The sequence below is a fragment of the Choristoneura fumiferana genome, chromosome 12 (genome assembly GCF_025370935.1).
Source record: "Choristoneura fumiferana chromosome 12, NRCan_CFum_1, whole genome shotgun sequence".
Taxonomy (NCBI): Eukaryota; Metazoa; Arthropoda; class Insecta; order Lepidoptera; family Tortricidae; genus Choristoneura; species Choristoneura fumiferana.
In genome coordinates this window covers 8,518,609-8,536,251 of record NC_133483.1, presented here as the reverse complement: position 1 = coordinate 8,536,251, position 17,643 = coordinate 8,518,609, and the positions used below count along the sequence as shown (strand labels likewise).

General features: G+C 37.5%; 1 protein-coding gene across 2 annotated transcripts; it reads left to right on the top strand.

Annotated features, from left to right (window-relative positions):
- Positions 1 to 3,754: 3,754 nt before the first annotated feature.
- On the top strand, positions 3,755 to 15,941 carry LOC141433228 (kinesin-like protein KIF18A). 2 transcript variants are annotated; one of them, XM_074095172.1, is made up of 9 exons: positions 3,755 to 4,509; positions 4,957 to 5,175; positions 6,150 to 6,355; positions 6,817 to 6,961; positions 7,152 to 7,314; positions 7,932 to 8,113; positions 8,798 to 9,725; positions 10,022 to 10,144; positions 12,308 to 15,941. In XM_074095172.1, exons 1-9 carry the CDS (start codon positions 3,967 to 3,969, stop codon positions 12,373 to 12,375), a joined length of 2,577 nt encoding a protein of 858 aa, XP_073951273.1. In that variant the 5' UTR covers positions 3,755 to 3,966; the 3' UTR covers positions 12,376 to 15,941. The 2 variants fall into 2 exon arrangements, with proteins under 2 accessions (XP_073951273.1, XP_073951272.1); XM_074095171.1 differs by having other exon boundaries at positions 12,269 to 15,941.
- The last annotated feature ends 1,702 nt before the right edge of the window (positions 15,942 to 17,643 follow it).

The window sequence follows — 17,643 nt, the reverse complement described above, 5'->3', positions numbered from 1 at the left end:
TTAAAATATCGAAGACGTCAATATTAGTTTCAATTATTCATTAACTAACTGTTGCCCGCGACTCCGTTCACGTAGAATTCGTTTATTGCTATGCAATTTTCCGGGATTAAATCTAAGCCCTTCCCCAGGACTAGTACTATCTGTATACTTACCGAATTTCACCTAAATCGGTTCAGTGGTTAAGACGTGAAGAGGTAGGTAACAAACAAACATACAGACTTACAAACTTTTGCAATTATAGATTTTTCCTTGATATTTCATATCATAATTTAAAAAAAATAAAAAACTTTTTCTGTTTTGTTAAAAACAGAAACGTCTTCCTATAAAATACCTAAAGAGGCAGAGGTAAAGAACATTCTGTAGGAAACGGAACGTTCATAATATTGTTAACTCAAGTCACGAAATAAATATTTTGTACAATTATAGTTTTAATTCGCCAATTTGGATCAAAATGTGACGACCTTCAATCATAATTTATACGAATAGTTAACTTTTCACAACTAAAGCACTGCACTAAATTAATGAAATTTGGAATGGAAAAAAGCTTGAACTTCATAGCAGAAACTATGAGTAGAATATTTTTAAAAGGGAATGAAAGCGGATGAGTCCACGAACCACAGTTATTAAATTATGTTTTTTTTTAATTTGACTGGATGGCAAACGAGCAAGTGGGTCTCCTGATGGTAAGGATCACCACCGCCCATAAACATCACATATCAACATAAATTATGTATAAATAAAATCGAATTAATATGTAGCAAATTACGTACGTATTACCTAATATTGTGTTATTTTGTAAGTACCTCACTATTAATCTACTTACAAAGTAAAGAAAATTATGACTTCATCTTATTACTTCTTTTATTCATCATTATCATCATCATCATTATTCATCATCATCATCAGCCTATGTTCGTCCACTGCTGGACATAGGTCTCTCCCATGGCACGCCACTGAGCACGATCCTCGGCTACTCTCAACTTCGAGAAAGAGGCCAACAGGAGAATACAGTTGATGAATGGGAAACTGCGTCAAGTCTTCACATCACCAATTCCACAGAGTCTAAAGACGGAAGTCTTCAATCAGTGCGTCCTACCCGTCATGACATACGATGCAGAAACATGGACGCTCACGTTAGGGCTGGTCCACAAATTTAAAGTTGCTCAACGTGCTATGCGGAAAGGGCTATGCTCGGAGTTTCTCTGAAAGATAGAATTCGTAACGAAGTGATCCGACAGAGAACCAAAGTTATCGACATAGCCCATCATTATTACAACTTCACAAAAAAAATTTAGAACCCCTTGTTCGCGACCTTCTAGAGTCCAATGTTATCCTGAATGGACTCTAGGTAATTTTAATTAATATTTTACTTTAATTATTCAGCCCCCAAAAACCATGAACAGCAAAAAACCGCATCTGGCGAATTTAAATTTGGAACTGGAGAATTCTCGAGTTCCGGTCATTTTTTAGGGTTCCGTACCCAAAGGGTGCCAACGGGACCCTATTACTGAGACTCCGCTGTCTGTCCGTCTGTCACTGGGCTCTATCTCTGAAGCTGTAAAAGTTAGACACTTGAAATTTTCACAGATTATGTATTACTGTGGCCGCTATAACAACAAATACTAAAAATATAAGCAGTAGGGAATCGATTTCGACATGGACGAAGCATTTGACGTATCTACTGGCTGCAGAATATGAGCACGGTTATGGAAAAAAATTTAAAGTTTTGAGGCGAGTGCTCAATGATTCTGTATTCGGATGCCACTGTCCAGTCAGCCCGAGTAGACGAAGATGTGGACCGACTGACGGATGTTCAGAATCCTCGAGACACTTACTTAATTAAAAACATATCTTAAATCGAAACACGTATTTTTTCTCTTTTTTGTCACTTTCAACTCGCCCCCGTAATTCGACATTTCCATCGCAAAGGTTGGACGGATTCCAAAGATAAGTCTGACACTTTTTAAGTTCACAAATGAAATAAACTGTTCTATCCAATTTATTGAAAATTGGCATGAGAACTCCACTAGAGAAATGCACTTGTGAATGTTTGATTAGATTAGGAATAATTTAGGCATGTGACGTAGGTAGGTATATTACGTGTAATAACACGGTGAGGCTTCCCCGATTGAATTTATAACTGCAATAGGTATTTAATTGTTATAATTGTGGATGATACCTCCGATGTCGATTAGTCTTTTGCCTAATAAAGGCAGAACAAGGGCTATTTCGGTTTTAATGACGTAATTTTTGTTTATGTTCATTGGATTAATAAAATTAAGTGTATCTACACGAAATATTATTATTTGCCATACAAAATTATACATAGGTATACTTCAATCAATCGACCAATATAAACAAAATAGTGTACAGGAAATACGAAGGAATGTTAAACGACAAAATAATTATTAATTGTAGTTCTTATTTACGTTTCAACAGCTAGCACACCGCGACTAGCTTTCTTCGAGTCGAAATTAACTGAGGGAGCCCTTTTCTTGTAACTTTTACAGTTTTTACGTACTTAAAAGGCCACAAATATATTTAAGAAATGTGACTTTTTGTTTTTAAAATGATAACAAAACGGATTTAACTCACGTCTGAAATTGAGTTTAGCTTCGCGTAATCCGTAACCCTTCTTCTCGCGCTCGCTTCTTCTTTCTTTTCTTGTCTTTCGCGCGAGCAGGGCGGTGGCGCGCGCGCAGTGGTGGCTAGTTGCAGCAGCCACCGAGTCGCGTTGCTCCCGAAAGAAGGGTTACGAATTAGCCCGAAACATGTCGAGCTAAACTCGATTTCAGATGTGAGTTATCTGTTTTGTTATCATTTAAAATGAGTGTCTCATGGTAGTTTCATGTTCAATAATTACTTTCTTTTTCATTGGTTTTTAATCCAATACAATAGCGATCAAATTATTTCATAGGACTATACTAATTATTCTTCATGATGATTGTGCATTGCCTATCTATAATGTAGGCGCTAAGATTTTCGAGTGAACGTTTTAGCATCTTTATAACCCTCGCGTCTCGGCTTCAGTCAGCTATAATATAAAGCTCAATGAAATTCCGCCAAAACTTGAGAGGAAGTCCCTCTGAATGCTAAGACTCTCGTTACGTCCAGATAGGATCAGCGGCGGAAATTAAGAGGAAATTGTATTTGTTTCTTATACAGTGACGTCCTCACAATAAGGTCTTGCAAACAGAATTAATTTCGCTTTGAAGATTAGCACTGAACTATGTAAAATGGTTACGCCGGTTCTTTGTGCAATGTTTACACGTAAACAAACACTGAAGCGGAACGTAATTTACTGGCGTGTTAAGACCTTGAAACGAATATAAATTAATTAGATTGAAACGGAAGACACTCGCTTCAAGTTATTGAATTTAGTTTTAAGATACATTCTAAACTACCTAAAAAAAGAACTACCTACTTAATAAGTAAAAAATACTTTTCATTAGGCGCTGCCACCAAAATAATAGTAGTTTATTTATTGTCGTGGCATGGAATAAATTAGAATAAACTTTTTTTCTGACTTAATTTTATTCCTATATATTTTTTATGCATTCCCGTTTTGTTTTTCATAAAAATAACTGCAGGTGTATTTTGCGGGTGACACTCTTTCCCGACCCGGATAACACCGACATGGAAATACCGGCCCTGTTTTTTGTGTACACGCCCCGTGAAATACTGACTTTTGTGTCAAATCTGGCTCCTTACACCTTACACACACTACGTCAAACGGAATGGTGCATTCGCTAGCTGTCAGTTCAAAATTCAAATTTTAACGGGTAACTCTCACGGACGCTGTTTAGTCGTTGACTGTTTACGAAACATTTCTCAATATTTTTCAATTAAGTGGTGATACATATCTGATAGACTACATATGATACGATATCAAGTGAATAATTGTTATAAAAGTGCTAAAGAACTCAACTGTTTTTTTGTTTCGATGGTAGAAGTGCTGAGATAAAAATGAAAAAAGCTGTTCCATTGAAAGATGTGAAATCGCGGCCTGGTGCATTGCCGTCGAAGTGTGGATCGACGCTGAACATGGCTGCTAATATAAAAGTAGTGGTGCGGGTGCGACCTTTGAACGAGAAAGAAAGGGGTGCTAACAGTCGCGTGGTGGTTGATGTTGTTGATGACACAATGTTAGTTTTTGACCCTAAGGAAGAATTACGTCCGTTTTTCTATCAGGGTGTACAGCAGCCCACTAAGAACGTTTTGCGGCGAGCGAACAAGGAGTTGAAGTTTGTTTTTGACAATGTCTGTGGGCAGACGGCTAGTAATAAGGATATATTTGAGTTGACTACTAAGGATGTGCTGGCGTCTTTGATGGAAGGCTACAACTGCTCGGTATTTGTGTATGGAGCCACAGGCGCAGGCAAGACATTCACCATGATCGGCAGCAAGGAAAACCCTGGTATTACATATCTGACTATGGAGCATCTATTTTATACAATAAATTCCTTTGAAAAAGAGAGAGATTTCGACATTGGTGTGTCTTATATTGAAGTGAGTACCTATTATTTTGTTATAAGGTTAAGTTTTTTATTATAATATGGAGAGAATACACGAGTTTCTAATTATTAAGTTAAACTGAATTTCAACAGCTTTCATATGTAGCCTTATATTTTTGTGAGCTATTTAACAGTGATTCACATAAATACAATCAAACCTGCTCCATATATCCTAAGAATGCAGTTGCGGCTGGCCTGCAGCCTGAGAATGGGGGTTGTATCTCACTTGCGCATGGTGGAGTGAAAGCAGTCTACTGATGCTTCTGCAAACATATTATGCTTGTCATGCTTCAGTATATTGTGATTTAAATAATTTGATTCTTTTATGTTATTATTTCTTCTTATTCGTAGAAGAGCCCTGCGCCCAGCAGTGGGACGTGTATTGGTTTTATCCTCATTAATCAGATAATCCTGATATCAGCAATGCCAATTATCTCTGCAGGTCTATAATGAAAATGTGTATGACTTGCTAAAGCCATCTAAAACCCCTTTGCAACTGAGAGAAGATGCTAAATATGGAGTAATGGTGGCTGGGCTGACATTGGAAAGTATTAACACTGCACGGGAACTCTTGAATATGTTGGAGAATGGCAATAAGAACAGGACCCAGCATCCTACTGATGCAAATGCTGAGAGTTCTAGGAGTCATGCTGTCTTTCAGGTAAGGATGTTAGATATTGCATTGATTCAAAGATAGGCTGCGGAATTTGAAGTATACCTATATACCAACCAGGAAAAAAGTTCCAACACTATCCTATATATCAAAATAAGATTGGTTTTGAGCTGTTCCTTCACTGTCCTTATAAACAGTTTTGACTGTAGTATCATAATCAACATTTTCATAGAATACAAGCAAATTGCAAATTATTTTACTCTTAAAATCTTGTGTTTGTTTTGACTTTAAACTTGAGATTGTTTCAAAGTTATTAAAAAACAGTAATAAATGTAAACAATATACCTATTTATATTTTCTAATGCAAGAACTTAATCAAAATGTTAATTATTAAATTAATTTGGCATGCTTTGCTACAAGAAATTTACCCCTGATAAGTAATAATCAAGGAGCGGAATTTCTCATAGCAAAAATCAAACATCAAAGGGATTGAACATAAGTTTTATCGACTATTCCAGTTATCGATGTTATTGAATCGACTCTTCTTGTTATCGCCTTGTAACAATATTCTGTAACATTTTACCTCTTTGATAAGAGACTAATCTCCATATTAAAATAAAATAAATCGCGTCAACATCACATATTATGACATTTATGTCGCTTGAGTTTTTCTTAGTCATTCCCCTGTTATTAAAATGGTTAATCCTAAAAGAAAAACGATTGACAAATGGATTAAAAAACAACCCTTAATTATTTACAATGAAGATTCTTCAACGATATACTGCTCTAAATGTAAAGTTAATTGAAAGCAGCTCAAGCACTTTATATTTTAATTGTAACTTACTTACAAAGTGCTATTTTAAAAGTACCTACTATTTCCTGTTTTATTAATTACTGAAATATTTATTGATAGTCGATAAAACTTATGTTCAATTCCTTTGATGTTTGATTTTTGCTATGAGAAATTCCGCTCCTAGGTGATAATTAAAAATATTCGAGATTTCTCATTTTTCGGACTCCAGGTGTACATAAAGATGCGATACAAAACCAGCAGCCAAGCCAGAGTTGTCAAGCTGTCTATGATAGACTTGGCTGGTAGTGAGCGGGCCTCAGCCACTGGTTGTGTGGGGGAGAGATTTAAGGAGGGAGCCAATATCAACCGCAGCCTACTGTCACTTGGAAACTGCATCAACAAGCTTGCTGATGGCAGCAGTTATATACCATACAGGTGAGCTAGTAATCTGGTAAATATAGTAATTTTATTTGTACTAAAGTTCACTTTAGGTCTGTAAAAAAAAAAAAACATCTAAGTTGCATTATTTTGTGGGGCTGTAAAGAAAACGAGTTTGAAGTCTATCAAGCGTATGCAAACGGCGCAGGCGACATGCAGCTCAGACGCTTACAGCTCTCTTACAGCACGTCTTAGAGGGCTTAATTTGAAAGAAAACTCTGTGATTATACATTCAGTGCAAAATTAAAAATAAATATCTTAATCTTTTACTCTGCAATTGATAAATTGGATGCTTTGAAAAGTTTTAAATTAAATTTTAAGTTAGTCAATACTTTTAGTGATAGTACAGTAAAATAGTATTTTATTTCTTTATTTGCTTACTCGCGTGTTTTGATTTTCGTATTTATGCATATTGTAATTTGACCTTCAATTTAAAATATCTTCCTTTTTGTTTACAGAGACTCGAAGCTGACGCGACTACTCAAAGACAGTTTAGGCGGCAACTGCAAAACTGTTATGATCGCTAATATATCGCCATCTAGCATCAGTTATGAGGATACGTACAACACTTTAAAGTACGCCGCGCGCGCAAATAAGATACAGGTCATTTTTTGCTATATTTTCTACACAATATTTAACTGATTTCAACTTAAGGATGAACAAAACCGTAAATATCTTATGCAGCCAGAGTAATTAATTCGAGTCTTACTCGCAAACATAGTATACAATTTGGCTCAATTCCAATTTATAATGTTGTTCCTCTTTGAACTTCTTCACTATTTTTTTGTAACAGCTGAGTGTAAAGAAGAATATTGTGGATGGTGACATGAAGATATCACAGTATGTACAAGTTATTGAGGAGCTCAAGAAGAAGGTCAAAGAGTTGGAGTGCAAACTAACACTTTCAATACCAATGCCTGCTATCAAGGAACAACCCAACCTGGCTAAGGAGAAAGGTGAATATTTAATAATTAAATGTCAAATTGAAAGTCTGATATTTATTATGCTTTAGTACAGTCAGCAATAAAGACATGAATACAGCCAAAGTCTGTACCTGGGCGACCGAGCTTAGCTTGGAGTTCTTTTTTTGGGGGGGAAGATACATAATGAAATAAGTTTTAAAACTTAAACATGCACTGATGTCTGATCTAGATACTGCTGCTGACCCACCACACTGATAAGAGCTATCGTATTTACCGATTTTATTGCGCTTGAAATTTTACAGAGAAAAGAGCAAGCTAGATCAAATATTATTTGCACCCGAAAGCCCCCCCCAAATAATAAATTTTAATCGAAATCGTTAGAAGCGTTTCCGAAATACCAGAAATAAATGAATGTAAAAGAATTTCTCGTTTAAAAATAATAGATAATTATGAAAGTGAAAGATGATAAACGAAGTCTTATTTCGCACATGTGTATAGGAAACTATGCGTTTAGGGACCTACCCTTACACTATCTTAGTGCATTTAACGTTGATCCACTTGGGCGAGTGTAAATTAGGCTCGTTGCTTAGTGAAACTGTTCTATACATACAAAACTACTTAAATTTACTTACAAAGCGTTTATTTCCCAGCAAAAGCGGATTGGCGTTGTCGTATAACCGAGGAAGAGAAACTACACATCACCCTGGAGTCTCACCTGTTTGGGCTGAGGACGCGTAGTAAGGTGTTGGCGCTCCGACAGCGATTACAGATCAGAGCGTTCACGCATGTCGCCGAATTAGCGCACAGGTCCTCTAACGAAACTATGGAACTGGTAAGTTTAAACCGTTGATTTTACACCAATATCAAGACAGTTGACATGAAAATTTACTTTCCTTGTCGCATGCTTGTGCAGGTGGTAGGACCTTATGCAAGGTTCGCCCGGATTACTACCACCATCTTGCTCGCTAATCCTGCCGTGAAGCAGCAGTGCTTGCACTGTTATGTTTCGGCGTGGAGAGTAAGACAGCCGGTGAAATTACTGGCACTTGAGGTATCCCATCTTCTTAGGCCTCTAGGTTGGCAACGCATCTGCAATACCTCTGGTGTTGCAAATGTTTATGGGCGGTGGTGATCTTTTGCCATCAGGAGACCCACTTGCTCGTTTGCCATCCAGTCGAATAAAAAATAATAATAATAATAAACATCTCAAGAGACTCGCTAGATGGCTGGATTAAGGGCCAGATACAGAAGGCGGTACTTCTGGACACGGCACGCATCGTCCGGAGGTTCCTCACTCTGCGGCCCTGACCACCGGTAGCTTGGGCCCTGCCCCGTTACCGGCGGCAAACTAGGTTAGGTTTTTATAATATTTTTATTTTGTATGTACTTTTCTGTATTTTACTTTTTATAACTATTATAAAAACCTAATCCTAAGAATAAAAAATATATATAAAAAAAACATCCATTTGATTCTTTATGCAGGCAGATATAAACAATATTTTTTTTTATTCTTAAGATGGTAACTGAAGACATTCCACGTCAAGAAAGAGCTGCTGAAAGCTACGAGAAAAAAGCACGACACCTTGAATCCAAAATTCTTCTCGCTCATAGCAATTGTGAAGAGAGTTGGATGCAACTACAGATCACCCTCAAACAAGCTCTCAGTGACTGCCCAGACCTTCAAGACTTCATAGACAAGGTCGTATTACAAAGAGAACTCAGACACACACAAGCCAGTGACAATTTAAGAAACAAACTTCTCTGGATACAGAACAAAGAAATCAATATGTTCACGGAATACATGAGCGAAATGCCAAATATGCTCAGGAAATTGTATCTCACCCTTAAAGGGTATGATAAGGTGCCACCCGCGTTAGCCACAGAATATGTAGATCTAATGAAGAAGGCCAAGTCAATGAAATCTATATCTTGGGACATGGAGAATGAATGCAACGATCCCCATTTCAAACTTATTTCCAGCATTAATTCCAACGAGATGTTTGTTTCCAATGGCGATGCAGCGTCGAAATTAAATACGACAGTCGATATAGTGACGGATAGTGACGACTTAACGGACATAGAGAATCGTGAGGTGTCACCGAAAAAACGTAAAGGAACGCCTATAAAACTACCAAATAATGAGACTATAGTTATTGACGATTCATTTGAAAACCTAGACGCAACAAGGACTTTGAATTCTACAAAGAAAGTGAAGAGAGAAGCTGATGTTGTGGATGATGTGGAGAATGCTGGTTCTGGAATGATTAATCCAAAGGATTTGAACTCTACTTTTGTTCTGGCTGGTAAGATGGAAGCTATGAGGAGACCTAAACTTGAAAATGTGAAGGTAGAGTTAAATTTCAAGAGTGAACCACAAGCTGTGAAGCGCGGCTTGACGGACCGAACTAATACTATTCAGAGGACAATAAATTTCAACGACAAAGGTAAATAATTTGCTTAATCAACAACCATTTAGCTACCCAACTATACTTTAAAGTTTAAAAAAGTGTGAAAGTTAATGTTTGGATTTCTGTGATGGTTTGGATGAACCTGAGCTGTTTGGTCGTTTTGCGAGGTTACTCTACTAGTGATACTTTGCTATCGTATTGGCTTCGTCCCTTTGCCTGCATCATAAATTCAGGTTTCCAGGTCCAAGAGTTGTTGACGCGTCACGATCTAATTTAGGCAAATATTTAATTATCAAGTAGAGTAGATGATAGAATATGTTTTTTGTCCCCAGCTAAGGTAGTAAAGCCGGTGGTCGGCAAAGCACTGCCGCAGCGCCGCCCGCCGGTGCCTCGCGCGCCCGGCTTCGGCTCGAGCCTCTCTCGCGACGGCACGCCGCTCGCTAGAACCGTACAAGGTAAATTTATATCACCACAGACCTTCAAGGTTAATACTAGAACTCGAATTGCGTTGGTTTATCGCAAAATAAGATAAGTCCACGGACCTGTATTGAAATGGATGAATTGACGGTAAGATTATGACAGCCCAGTGTTCTTTTCTGAATGCGTCAACGGCGTTTTTCAGTAAGCAATATCAACATTCCGTAGGCCGTCTGTATTTGAATTACTCGAAACCGCGCTTCAGACACATTCCGCTCTTGTTTTTAAAACGTTACCTCTTCGCTAGTGTTAAAAACTACATCTGTTTGATGTAACATGATATATTGATAAAACACAAATGTTAATGGATTTTCGATGTAGATACGAACTTTGGTTGTCGACCGTTATCGATTTATTTTTGTCAGAAAAAATCCAACACTTATTGAGACATAGTATTCATTGATGTGTCACGTTAATCAAATGTTAGTGAACAATCTCCATTATGAAGCTTTGCAAATCGGCGTTCAAAACGCGGAATAAATATCAGCTAGTGATATTTCCAATGCTGGAATGAAATAGTTGAATTTTATGAACCAATAGTAGTTCCAGTAAACTAGTGGAAGCGAAAACTAACTGGAACCGGACTCGTCAAGCTTGACCCCTCAGAATATTGTAAATTAAAGTAGTATACTGATATCACCAAACAACTAACAATTCGGGTACTGAAGTTTGTTACATGTTATCTTGTTACACCTTAAATTTATGTCTATGTCCTACAGTAATAAAGTGCCTGCTAATGTCCCATGAAATAGTGGCATTGTATTTATATATTATTGCAAAATAATAATGAACTATTCACAGTATTCAGTGTGGGATCAAAGTCAAACTGTGCTATACTAGTTTGGGTGTGGTATGGCGTTGTAAGAGTCAAGACAGTTTTGGACTAATTTAAAAGCCAAATTTTTTATTTCATCAAAGATAATACTCTCACTTTACACATCAGCATTGTCTTGTCTCATAAAGATAAAGCGCCGAAAGTATTAATATAAATACTTGATAATAAAAGGAATAGCAATGTTACGTCGCAACATTCTCTTCTCAATGTACACACCTTTTACAATACGCAGGTTTTAATAAATTATGGTACATTTTTACTAATGAAATGTAATCCTTTTTTAACCGTAAACTATGTATTAAACCTATTTTTGAGAAATTACTAACGGATTTTGTACAAAAAATGTATGGCTTTTAAGCCATATAGGCGCCTCGCAGTTTTAGCTCGCGTGATATTATTATCCGTTTATTATTAGTTCTGTGAATTAAACTGAAAAGTAATCATAAACATTTCCGTACAAGTATAACGGTCAAGGACTTTAATTCATGAGAGCCACCACGGAATATTTTCAAAGGAAAATTCTTTACGATTCTTCCCCCCTCCCTAGAGATTCCAAAATTTGCCAAATGTAAAGCAACCAAACCATTCCTAAGTCTTTGACTTGACTTTCTTGATCCATCATTCCTGTACGTCGAAACCGAAACTCGAATGGATTCACCAATTCCGATAAATACCTACAATTCATACTTTTCTCACTCTCCATATCTACTTGCCCCCCTCCGGGCCATCGGCTGGCGACGCCCTTGTTTGATTGTACCGTTGAGTGCGATGCTGAGGTGTTAAATGGGAGCTGAACTTATAAGGCGCTTGTTGAGAAAAAACACATAATAAGCATAGTCCATAGTCCAACCGTCTTACCCAATTTATTTTATCGCTGTAACTAACAACTAACACGTGATCATTAAACTAGATACACGGGTCACACACGTGACACGTAGTCGAAGTATACCTGACACGTTTCGAACCAATCCGTGGTTCCTTTTCAAGGTGAGTTCAAACATTAAAATTGCTGCTCGGCTTCTCGGCGCGGCCGTCGGCGACAAAATACTAGCGCGCAGCTCACAGTTAGCTTTCGTTCCAACTAACCTTGACAAGGAACCACGGATGGGTCGAACGAAACATGTCGTGAATACCTCGATTACCTTTATACGTGAGTGACTCGTGAATTTATTTTAATAAAAAATATATTAGTAGTATAGTAGTTTTAATTTAAAAACTAACACGTGTCGTTTCGTTCCATGTTGTGCCGTCATTAACCAACTAACAGCTGGTAGAGCAATGACTGAAAAGGTCGTCGGTTATAAAGCAGTGCGTACGAGAGAGCGCGTCGCCACGCATCCCTACTCGCGGCCCAACGCCTTCAACAAGAGATGACCGACCCAGGTGGATAAAGGTATATTATATAGACTTTAACTTGCCATAGTCTTTAACATTTTAACTGCCAGTTACCACAACAGTGGTCGCGAGCTATCGTGCCCAGTGCACGCAATTACTTACTCCCGAAGTACGTAAATCGGAACCACGGACTTGTATTGAAGTGGATGCCCCAAGTCACCTAAGTACATTCGCCATCAGATATTTCGGAGCGGCCAAGGTGATCAAAAATATCGATATATGAACTCTAGTACCTTAATAATAGAGTGCATGTGGCGATATTTTTGACCACCTTGGCCGCTCCGAAATATCTGATGGCGACTGTACAATGAAGTGTATGATAACTGTGTCAATTTTTACATTCTGTTGGGCGCCCGTACTTGAATTACCCGGATTCGCTGCTGTAAAACGCAACAACAATGATTTTAGTCAAACTTAACTTGACAAAAAAGAATGATGGGCAAAAATGTATGGTACCCTGCCCAATCACCAATAGAATTAGAACGTATGTAGGCTTATTGATCCCACTATTTGCTGTAATTGTTATTATGACGACTAGACTGTGAAGGCTGGGAGATAAACGGTCAAAAGTGAGTCGGATATACAGGAAATAGCATTGCAACGCATGCGGGGCACAGCTAGTGTAGTAATAAACGTTGGGTGTGTGTGTATATTTGAAGGCTGATAACTCTCTTCTCCGGGGTTTTTGAAGTTTGTCCCCGTATTAGAAAATGAAGCTTATGTAACTAGCTTTCACGTGGTATACATGAGATTTGTATTGGTTATATGGGCCAATTTGACCATCATTCTTTAGGTTACGACCATGGCTTCAAACCGGTATATAAATAATACCGGTATTAATTGTACCAGATTCAAGCCCTGGTTGTAACTTACCCCCTCCCCCCACCCCTTTAGTACCGGTATTTTTGGAATAGGAGTGAAGCCTCGGTTAGGACATGTTAATAATACGTAAGGTGGGTCGACCGAAGTCATTCACTTAAATACAAGTTCATGATCGTGGCATTATCGTCGACAGTAATTGTAATATTTTTCTTTAAATAAACGTTTCGTGCTTCAAAGCTAATATTATTTTAGGAATAATGTACCTGTTAAATCCCTACCTATTGTTTTAAGGCGAAACAAGAGTACTCGTAAAATAATGTTAAATTGCCTACATGTAAACCTACACTTACTTTTTGAAATGTAACGAAAAAAAATAAAAGCGGATATTTTAACCATGTAGTTGTAAGTTGAGTTTACTGTATAAAATAAAGCAGAATATTACTGCAGTTTTAAACTTAACTAGATTATAAAAAAAATAGGTAAGTACGGTCAAATTGAAACCTGTTGAGTCTGAAATAATTTTAGCGCGCCATTATAGAAATTATATCTCACTAGCCGTTACCCGCGACTCCGTCCGCGTAGAATTCGGTTTTCGGTGTCCCGCGGGGACTAAGCGACTTTCCGGGGTAAAAACTATCCTATGTCCTTCCCCGGGACGCAACCTATCTGTATACCGAATTTCATCGAAATCGGTTAGGCGGTTTAGACGTGATGGAGTAACAAACAAATAAACAAACAGACTTACAAACTTTCGCATTTATAATATTAGTAGGATTTTGCGCCCAGTATTACTTATTACTTAATGACGTAAAATAAATATAGACCTGCTTAGTTTTAATAGAATATTTCGCTTAAGTAGTTTCAGATTAACACTTTAAAACTAACAAACTACGGCTACCTAATATTGTTATAACCTCTACTTTAAAATTCGTCCTGTAAAAGCTTTCCTTCTTGTTTGACCTACATTTAAATTTGGCACGATTTTCGCGATGTTAAATGTAATAAATACGTTTGCTTCATTCTTATTCTTTGCGTGGCAAAGGTATAAAAATATACGTATAACTCGTGAAAGTTGGGTAAGGCATGTCAGTGGAATTCTCATCTCAGTCAGAGACGAAAATTAACATTGTTCGGGCATTTATTTTGAAAGACTAAGCCTTACATCAATTACACCTGGTATACACCTGTATACCTTTAATTCCAAAAACGTTCTCATAAATTAATTCTTATGAGAAACGTGTTTTGGCAAACGAAATCTAAGTTCTAACACGCATTCGATATTCACGCACGTACCGCTTGCGATATCAACGCCAATTTTATATAAATTGGTTCAATGATGTCAACACATACTGATTTATGAATGTAGAATTAGTTTTCTTAGATATGAGGTTTCAATTTGTAGCTTTGAGTGATTTCTGATATCATGAATGACTTCACCAAAGTAGAGAATTCCTCAAGGCATGCACACGATTCTGTTTTACGTTACAGTGTCTAAAGGATGTTTGCTATACGTGAAAAATCGCGTTAATAGCGATTTTAGGTGAAGTATAAGAGAAATGTTTACATTGAGATCGGAACAGTGACCGAATAAATACTTTTTAATAGCTTTATTTTTAAGACATAATATTTAGAAATACTTGAGATATTTAAAGCTTTTAGAGCGCTTTAATAGCAATTCTAGATGTTTACAAGGAAAACAGTCGCCGGCTTTAATATTTGTTATTTGTTCATTTAAAATTAGATAAGGTCGTGTATTTTTCTTCGTTTAAGAAATTTTCTATACTGTTTGTATTTTTTATGTTTTATTACAATGTAACTGAGTTTGATATAAATTGTACCTAACTATTCTTAAGTTGCTTTATATAATGTAATTACAAGTAATAAGAGAATACCATTGCTGCAAGCATGGTTTCTTAATCTTCTACCGAGAGTTCGAACATGGCACATTTATAATAATAATATAATCAAATTTTCCCTCGATTTTATTTGTTTCACCAGTTAATTGCTTTAATACGCCTCTCCTATGCTTCTAGACGAAAGCCGACAAGCGTAAACACAAAAGCGAGATTTTGGTCTCTTACACACAAGCCTTGTGCGGAAGTGGTTATTGCTGCATTTAAAGTGCTCGTATAAATCGAGGATTTTTTGTATAGTGCAATAATAAACAGTACAAACGGATGAAAGAAGGACTAAAACTATTCGTGCAAGAATGTTGTGGTATTTATGCATTTCGTCAAAAATTTAACCTACATTTTTCTGAATTATTCTGTAGTAAAATGACCACCCCTGTACAAGGCAGCGCATATTGCTTGGGTTTATATTATAATATAACGCCATAAAATTATGAAGTCTAAAGGCAAGGAGATGGAAAGTCTGTATTAAAAATAATTACGCATGTATTCATTTTAATGCTGGCTGCATGTTGAAATGTATCCGTAATAATAAATGTTCGATATTGTCATTACGTATTTAAACTGTTAAACCAGCTTAAAATGTTAATGCGGCGAGCTGAAATGATGCCAAACGTACATTATTTAATCACTAATTGTACTAGAATAATCGTGTGACCCAAATGTATTAATATAATAACGAAAATAATGTAAATCTAGGTTATTACTATTTGTTATTAAGTAGTGCGAAAATGTTTTCTATAGGGATTTTGTGTAATTTTCATGCTGTGTGATTGAGTGTATATTTGAAGTAAACATTTTGGGTTGACTGAAGTAGTTTTTGTTTTATTCGTTATTCCTTCTATTGAGTCCAGGAAATAATAATCCCAAACAAAATTACGACCATGTTGGAGACGTCAAAGAGACGCATACTAAGGCGGTGGTCTGCAACAAACACCGTAGGTCGCGTCCGGGCTTCCAGCGTCAACTGCGATGGTCACTCGGAAACGCGGTTTCCAGCGTCAACTGCGATGGTCACTCGGAAACGCGGCTTCCAGCGTCAACTGTGATGGTCACTAGGAAATGTTAGTTTCTCGCACGCCCACTATAGCCCACTGTACTTACCAAAGTGAAGATCATTAGCAATTTTATGGCATAAGTAACCTACCCTAGGCGCATAGTACCCATGGCAATCGATTTTGATGAAAAGTAGCTTAAGAACCACCTCGATTAAACTAGTATTCGGTCCAAGGAGCTACGATGCCACAGATAAAATTCCTTTTAATTTAACTGATTTTCCTCTTGCTCGTTTGTAAAATTCACCAACTCGATGGCAAAAACGCGTCGTGAGAGAGACCACTATACTTAGTGCATTTCCATAGTACCTAAGCATTCCTACGCCGCGTATAGCGTCACGCCGGATGCGACCTACGGCGTTTGTTGCAGACCACCGCCCAATACTTAACCAGTCGCGCGATTAAGACGCTGTCAACACCAAAATGCCCTTGAGGATTCGGGATTTTGGCTCCGCCTACTTGCTCCCAGCGCTATTCATTGAGTAATTTTGCGACTTTTTTGAGTAATTTTGGACTAGTACACTTTGTTAAAGGGTGATCGAAACTAGTAACAAAAATGGACTAATCACGAGTAGGTACCTACTTAGATACGCGCCACTGTGGCGCGCAGGGCATTCGACGGGTTAAAATACTTGAATGTTAGTAGTACAATGACGGATTTTCGACAGGCGAACTATCGCTAGGTGGCGTTAGTATCGTGAGGTCCGATTTTCGTTTGTCTTGCTTGCGATTGGCTCATTTAGTTATTTAACCAATCACGAGCGCGACGCAAACTGTAGTCTTTGGACGCAAATGTCAAACGGACCTCACGATACTAACGCCATCTAGCGATATTTCACTTGCTCTACATACAGATGCCATTAACGAACGGCTATACTAAACTTCTACCCCCTTATTCATAAACGACAATCAAACCTATTTTAGTTAAAATGCCGCTAAAATTCGTTTGTCCTTATCTGTCACTTCGACATTTGTATTTGTTAGAAAGGGACAAAGCATTTGTTAGTTAACATAGGCTTGTTAAGTTTTATGAATAAGGGGGCTAATCTTTATCTACTTCTGCACGGATGCTTTCACATTTAAAATTTAAGTTTTCATATCCATTGCATTTTATCCAACATAGCTCAAGTTTCTTTATTGTTCGTAACTAGTGCACTCTTTGTCAAGACGTCCCCAAGCTGAATTTTAAATGCCACCTCGACAGCGGAATCGGCTAGCTCAAGAAAATGTGATACCCAGCAATTAAAACGGGTACTTTAATTTCTCCAGAACATTCTACGTAGCGAGCGTCCCGACTCCCGAGTGTCACTAATTACGAGCGCTACAAATTGAAAGCTTTGTAATGCAGGCTCCATGTCGGCGCAACTTGCATGAATGACAACTTACCTGCCTGTTTCATTACCGTCTGAATGGCGCCGGGAAATATGCGACGTATTTAATTTAGAGCTAGCAGAGCCTGA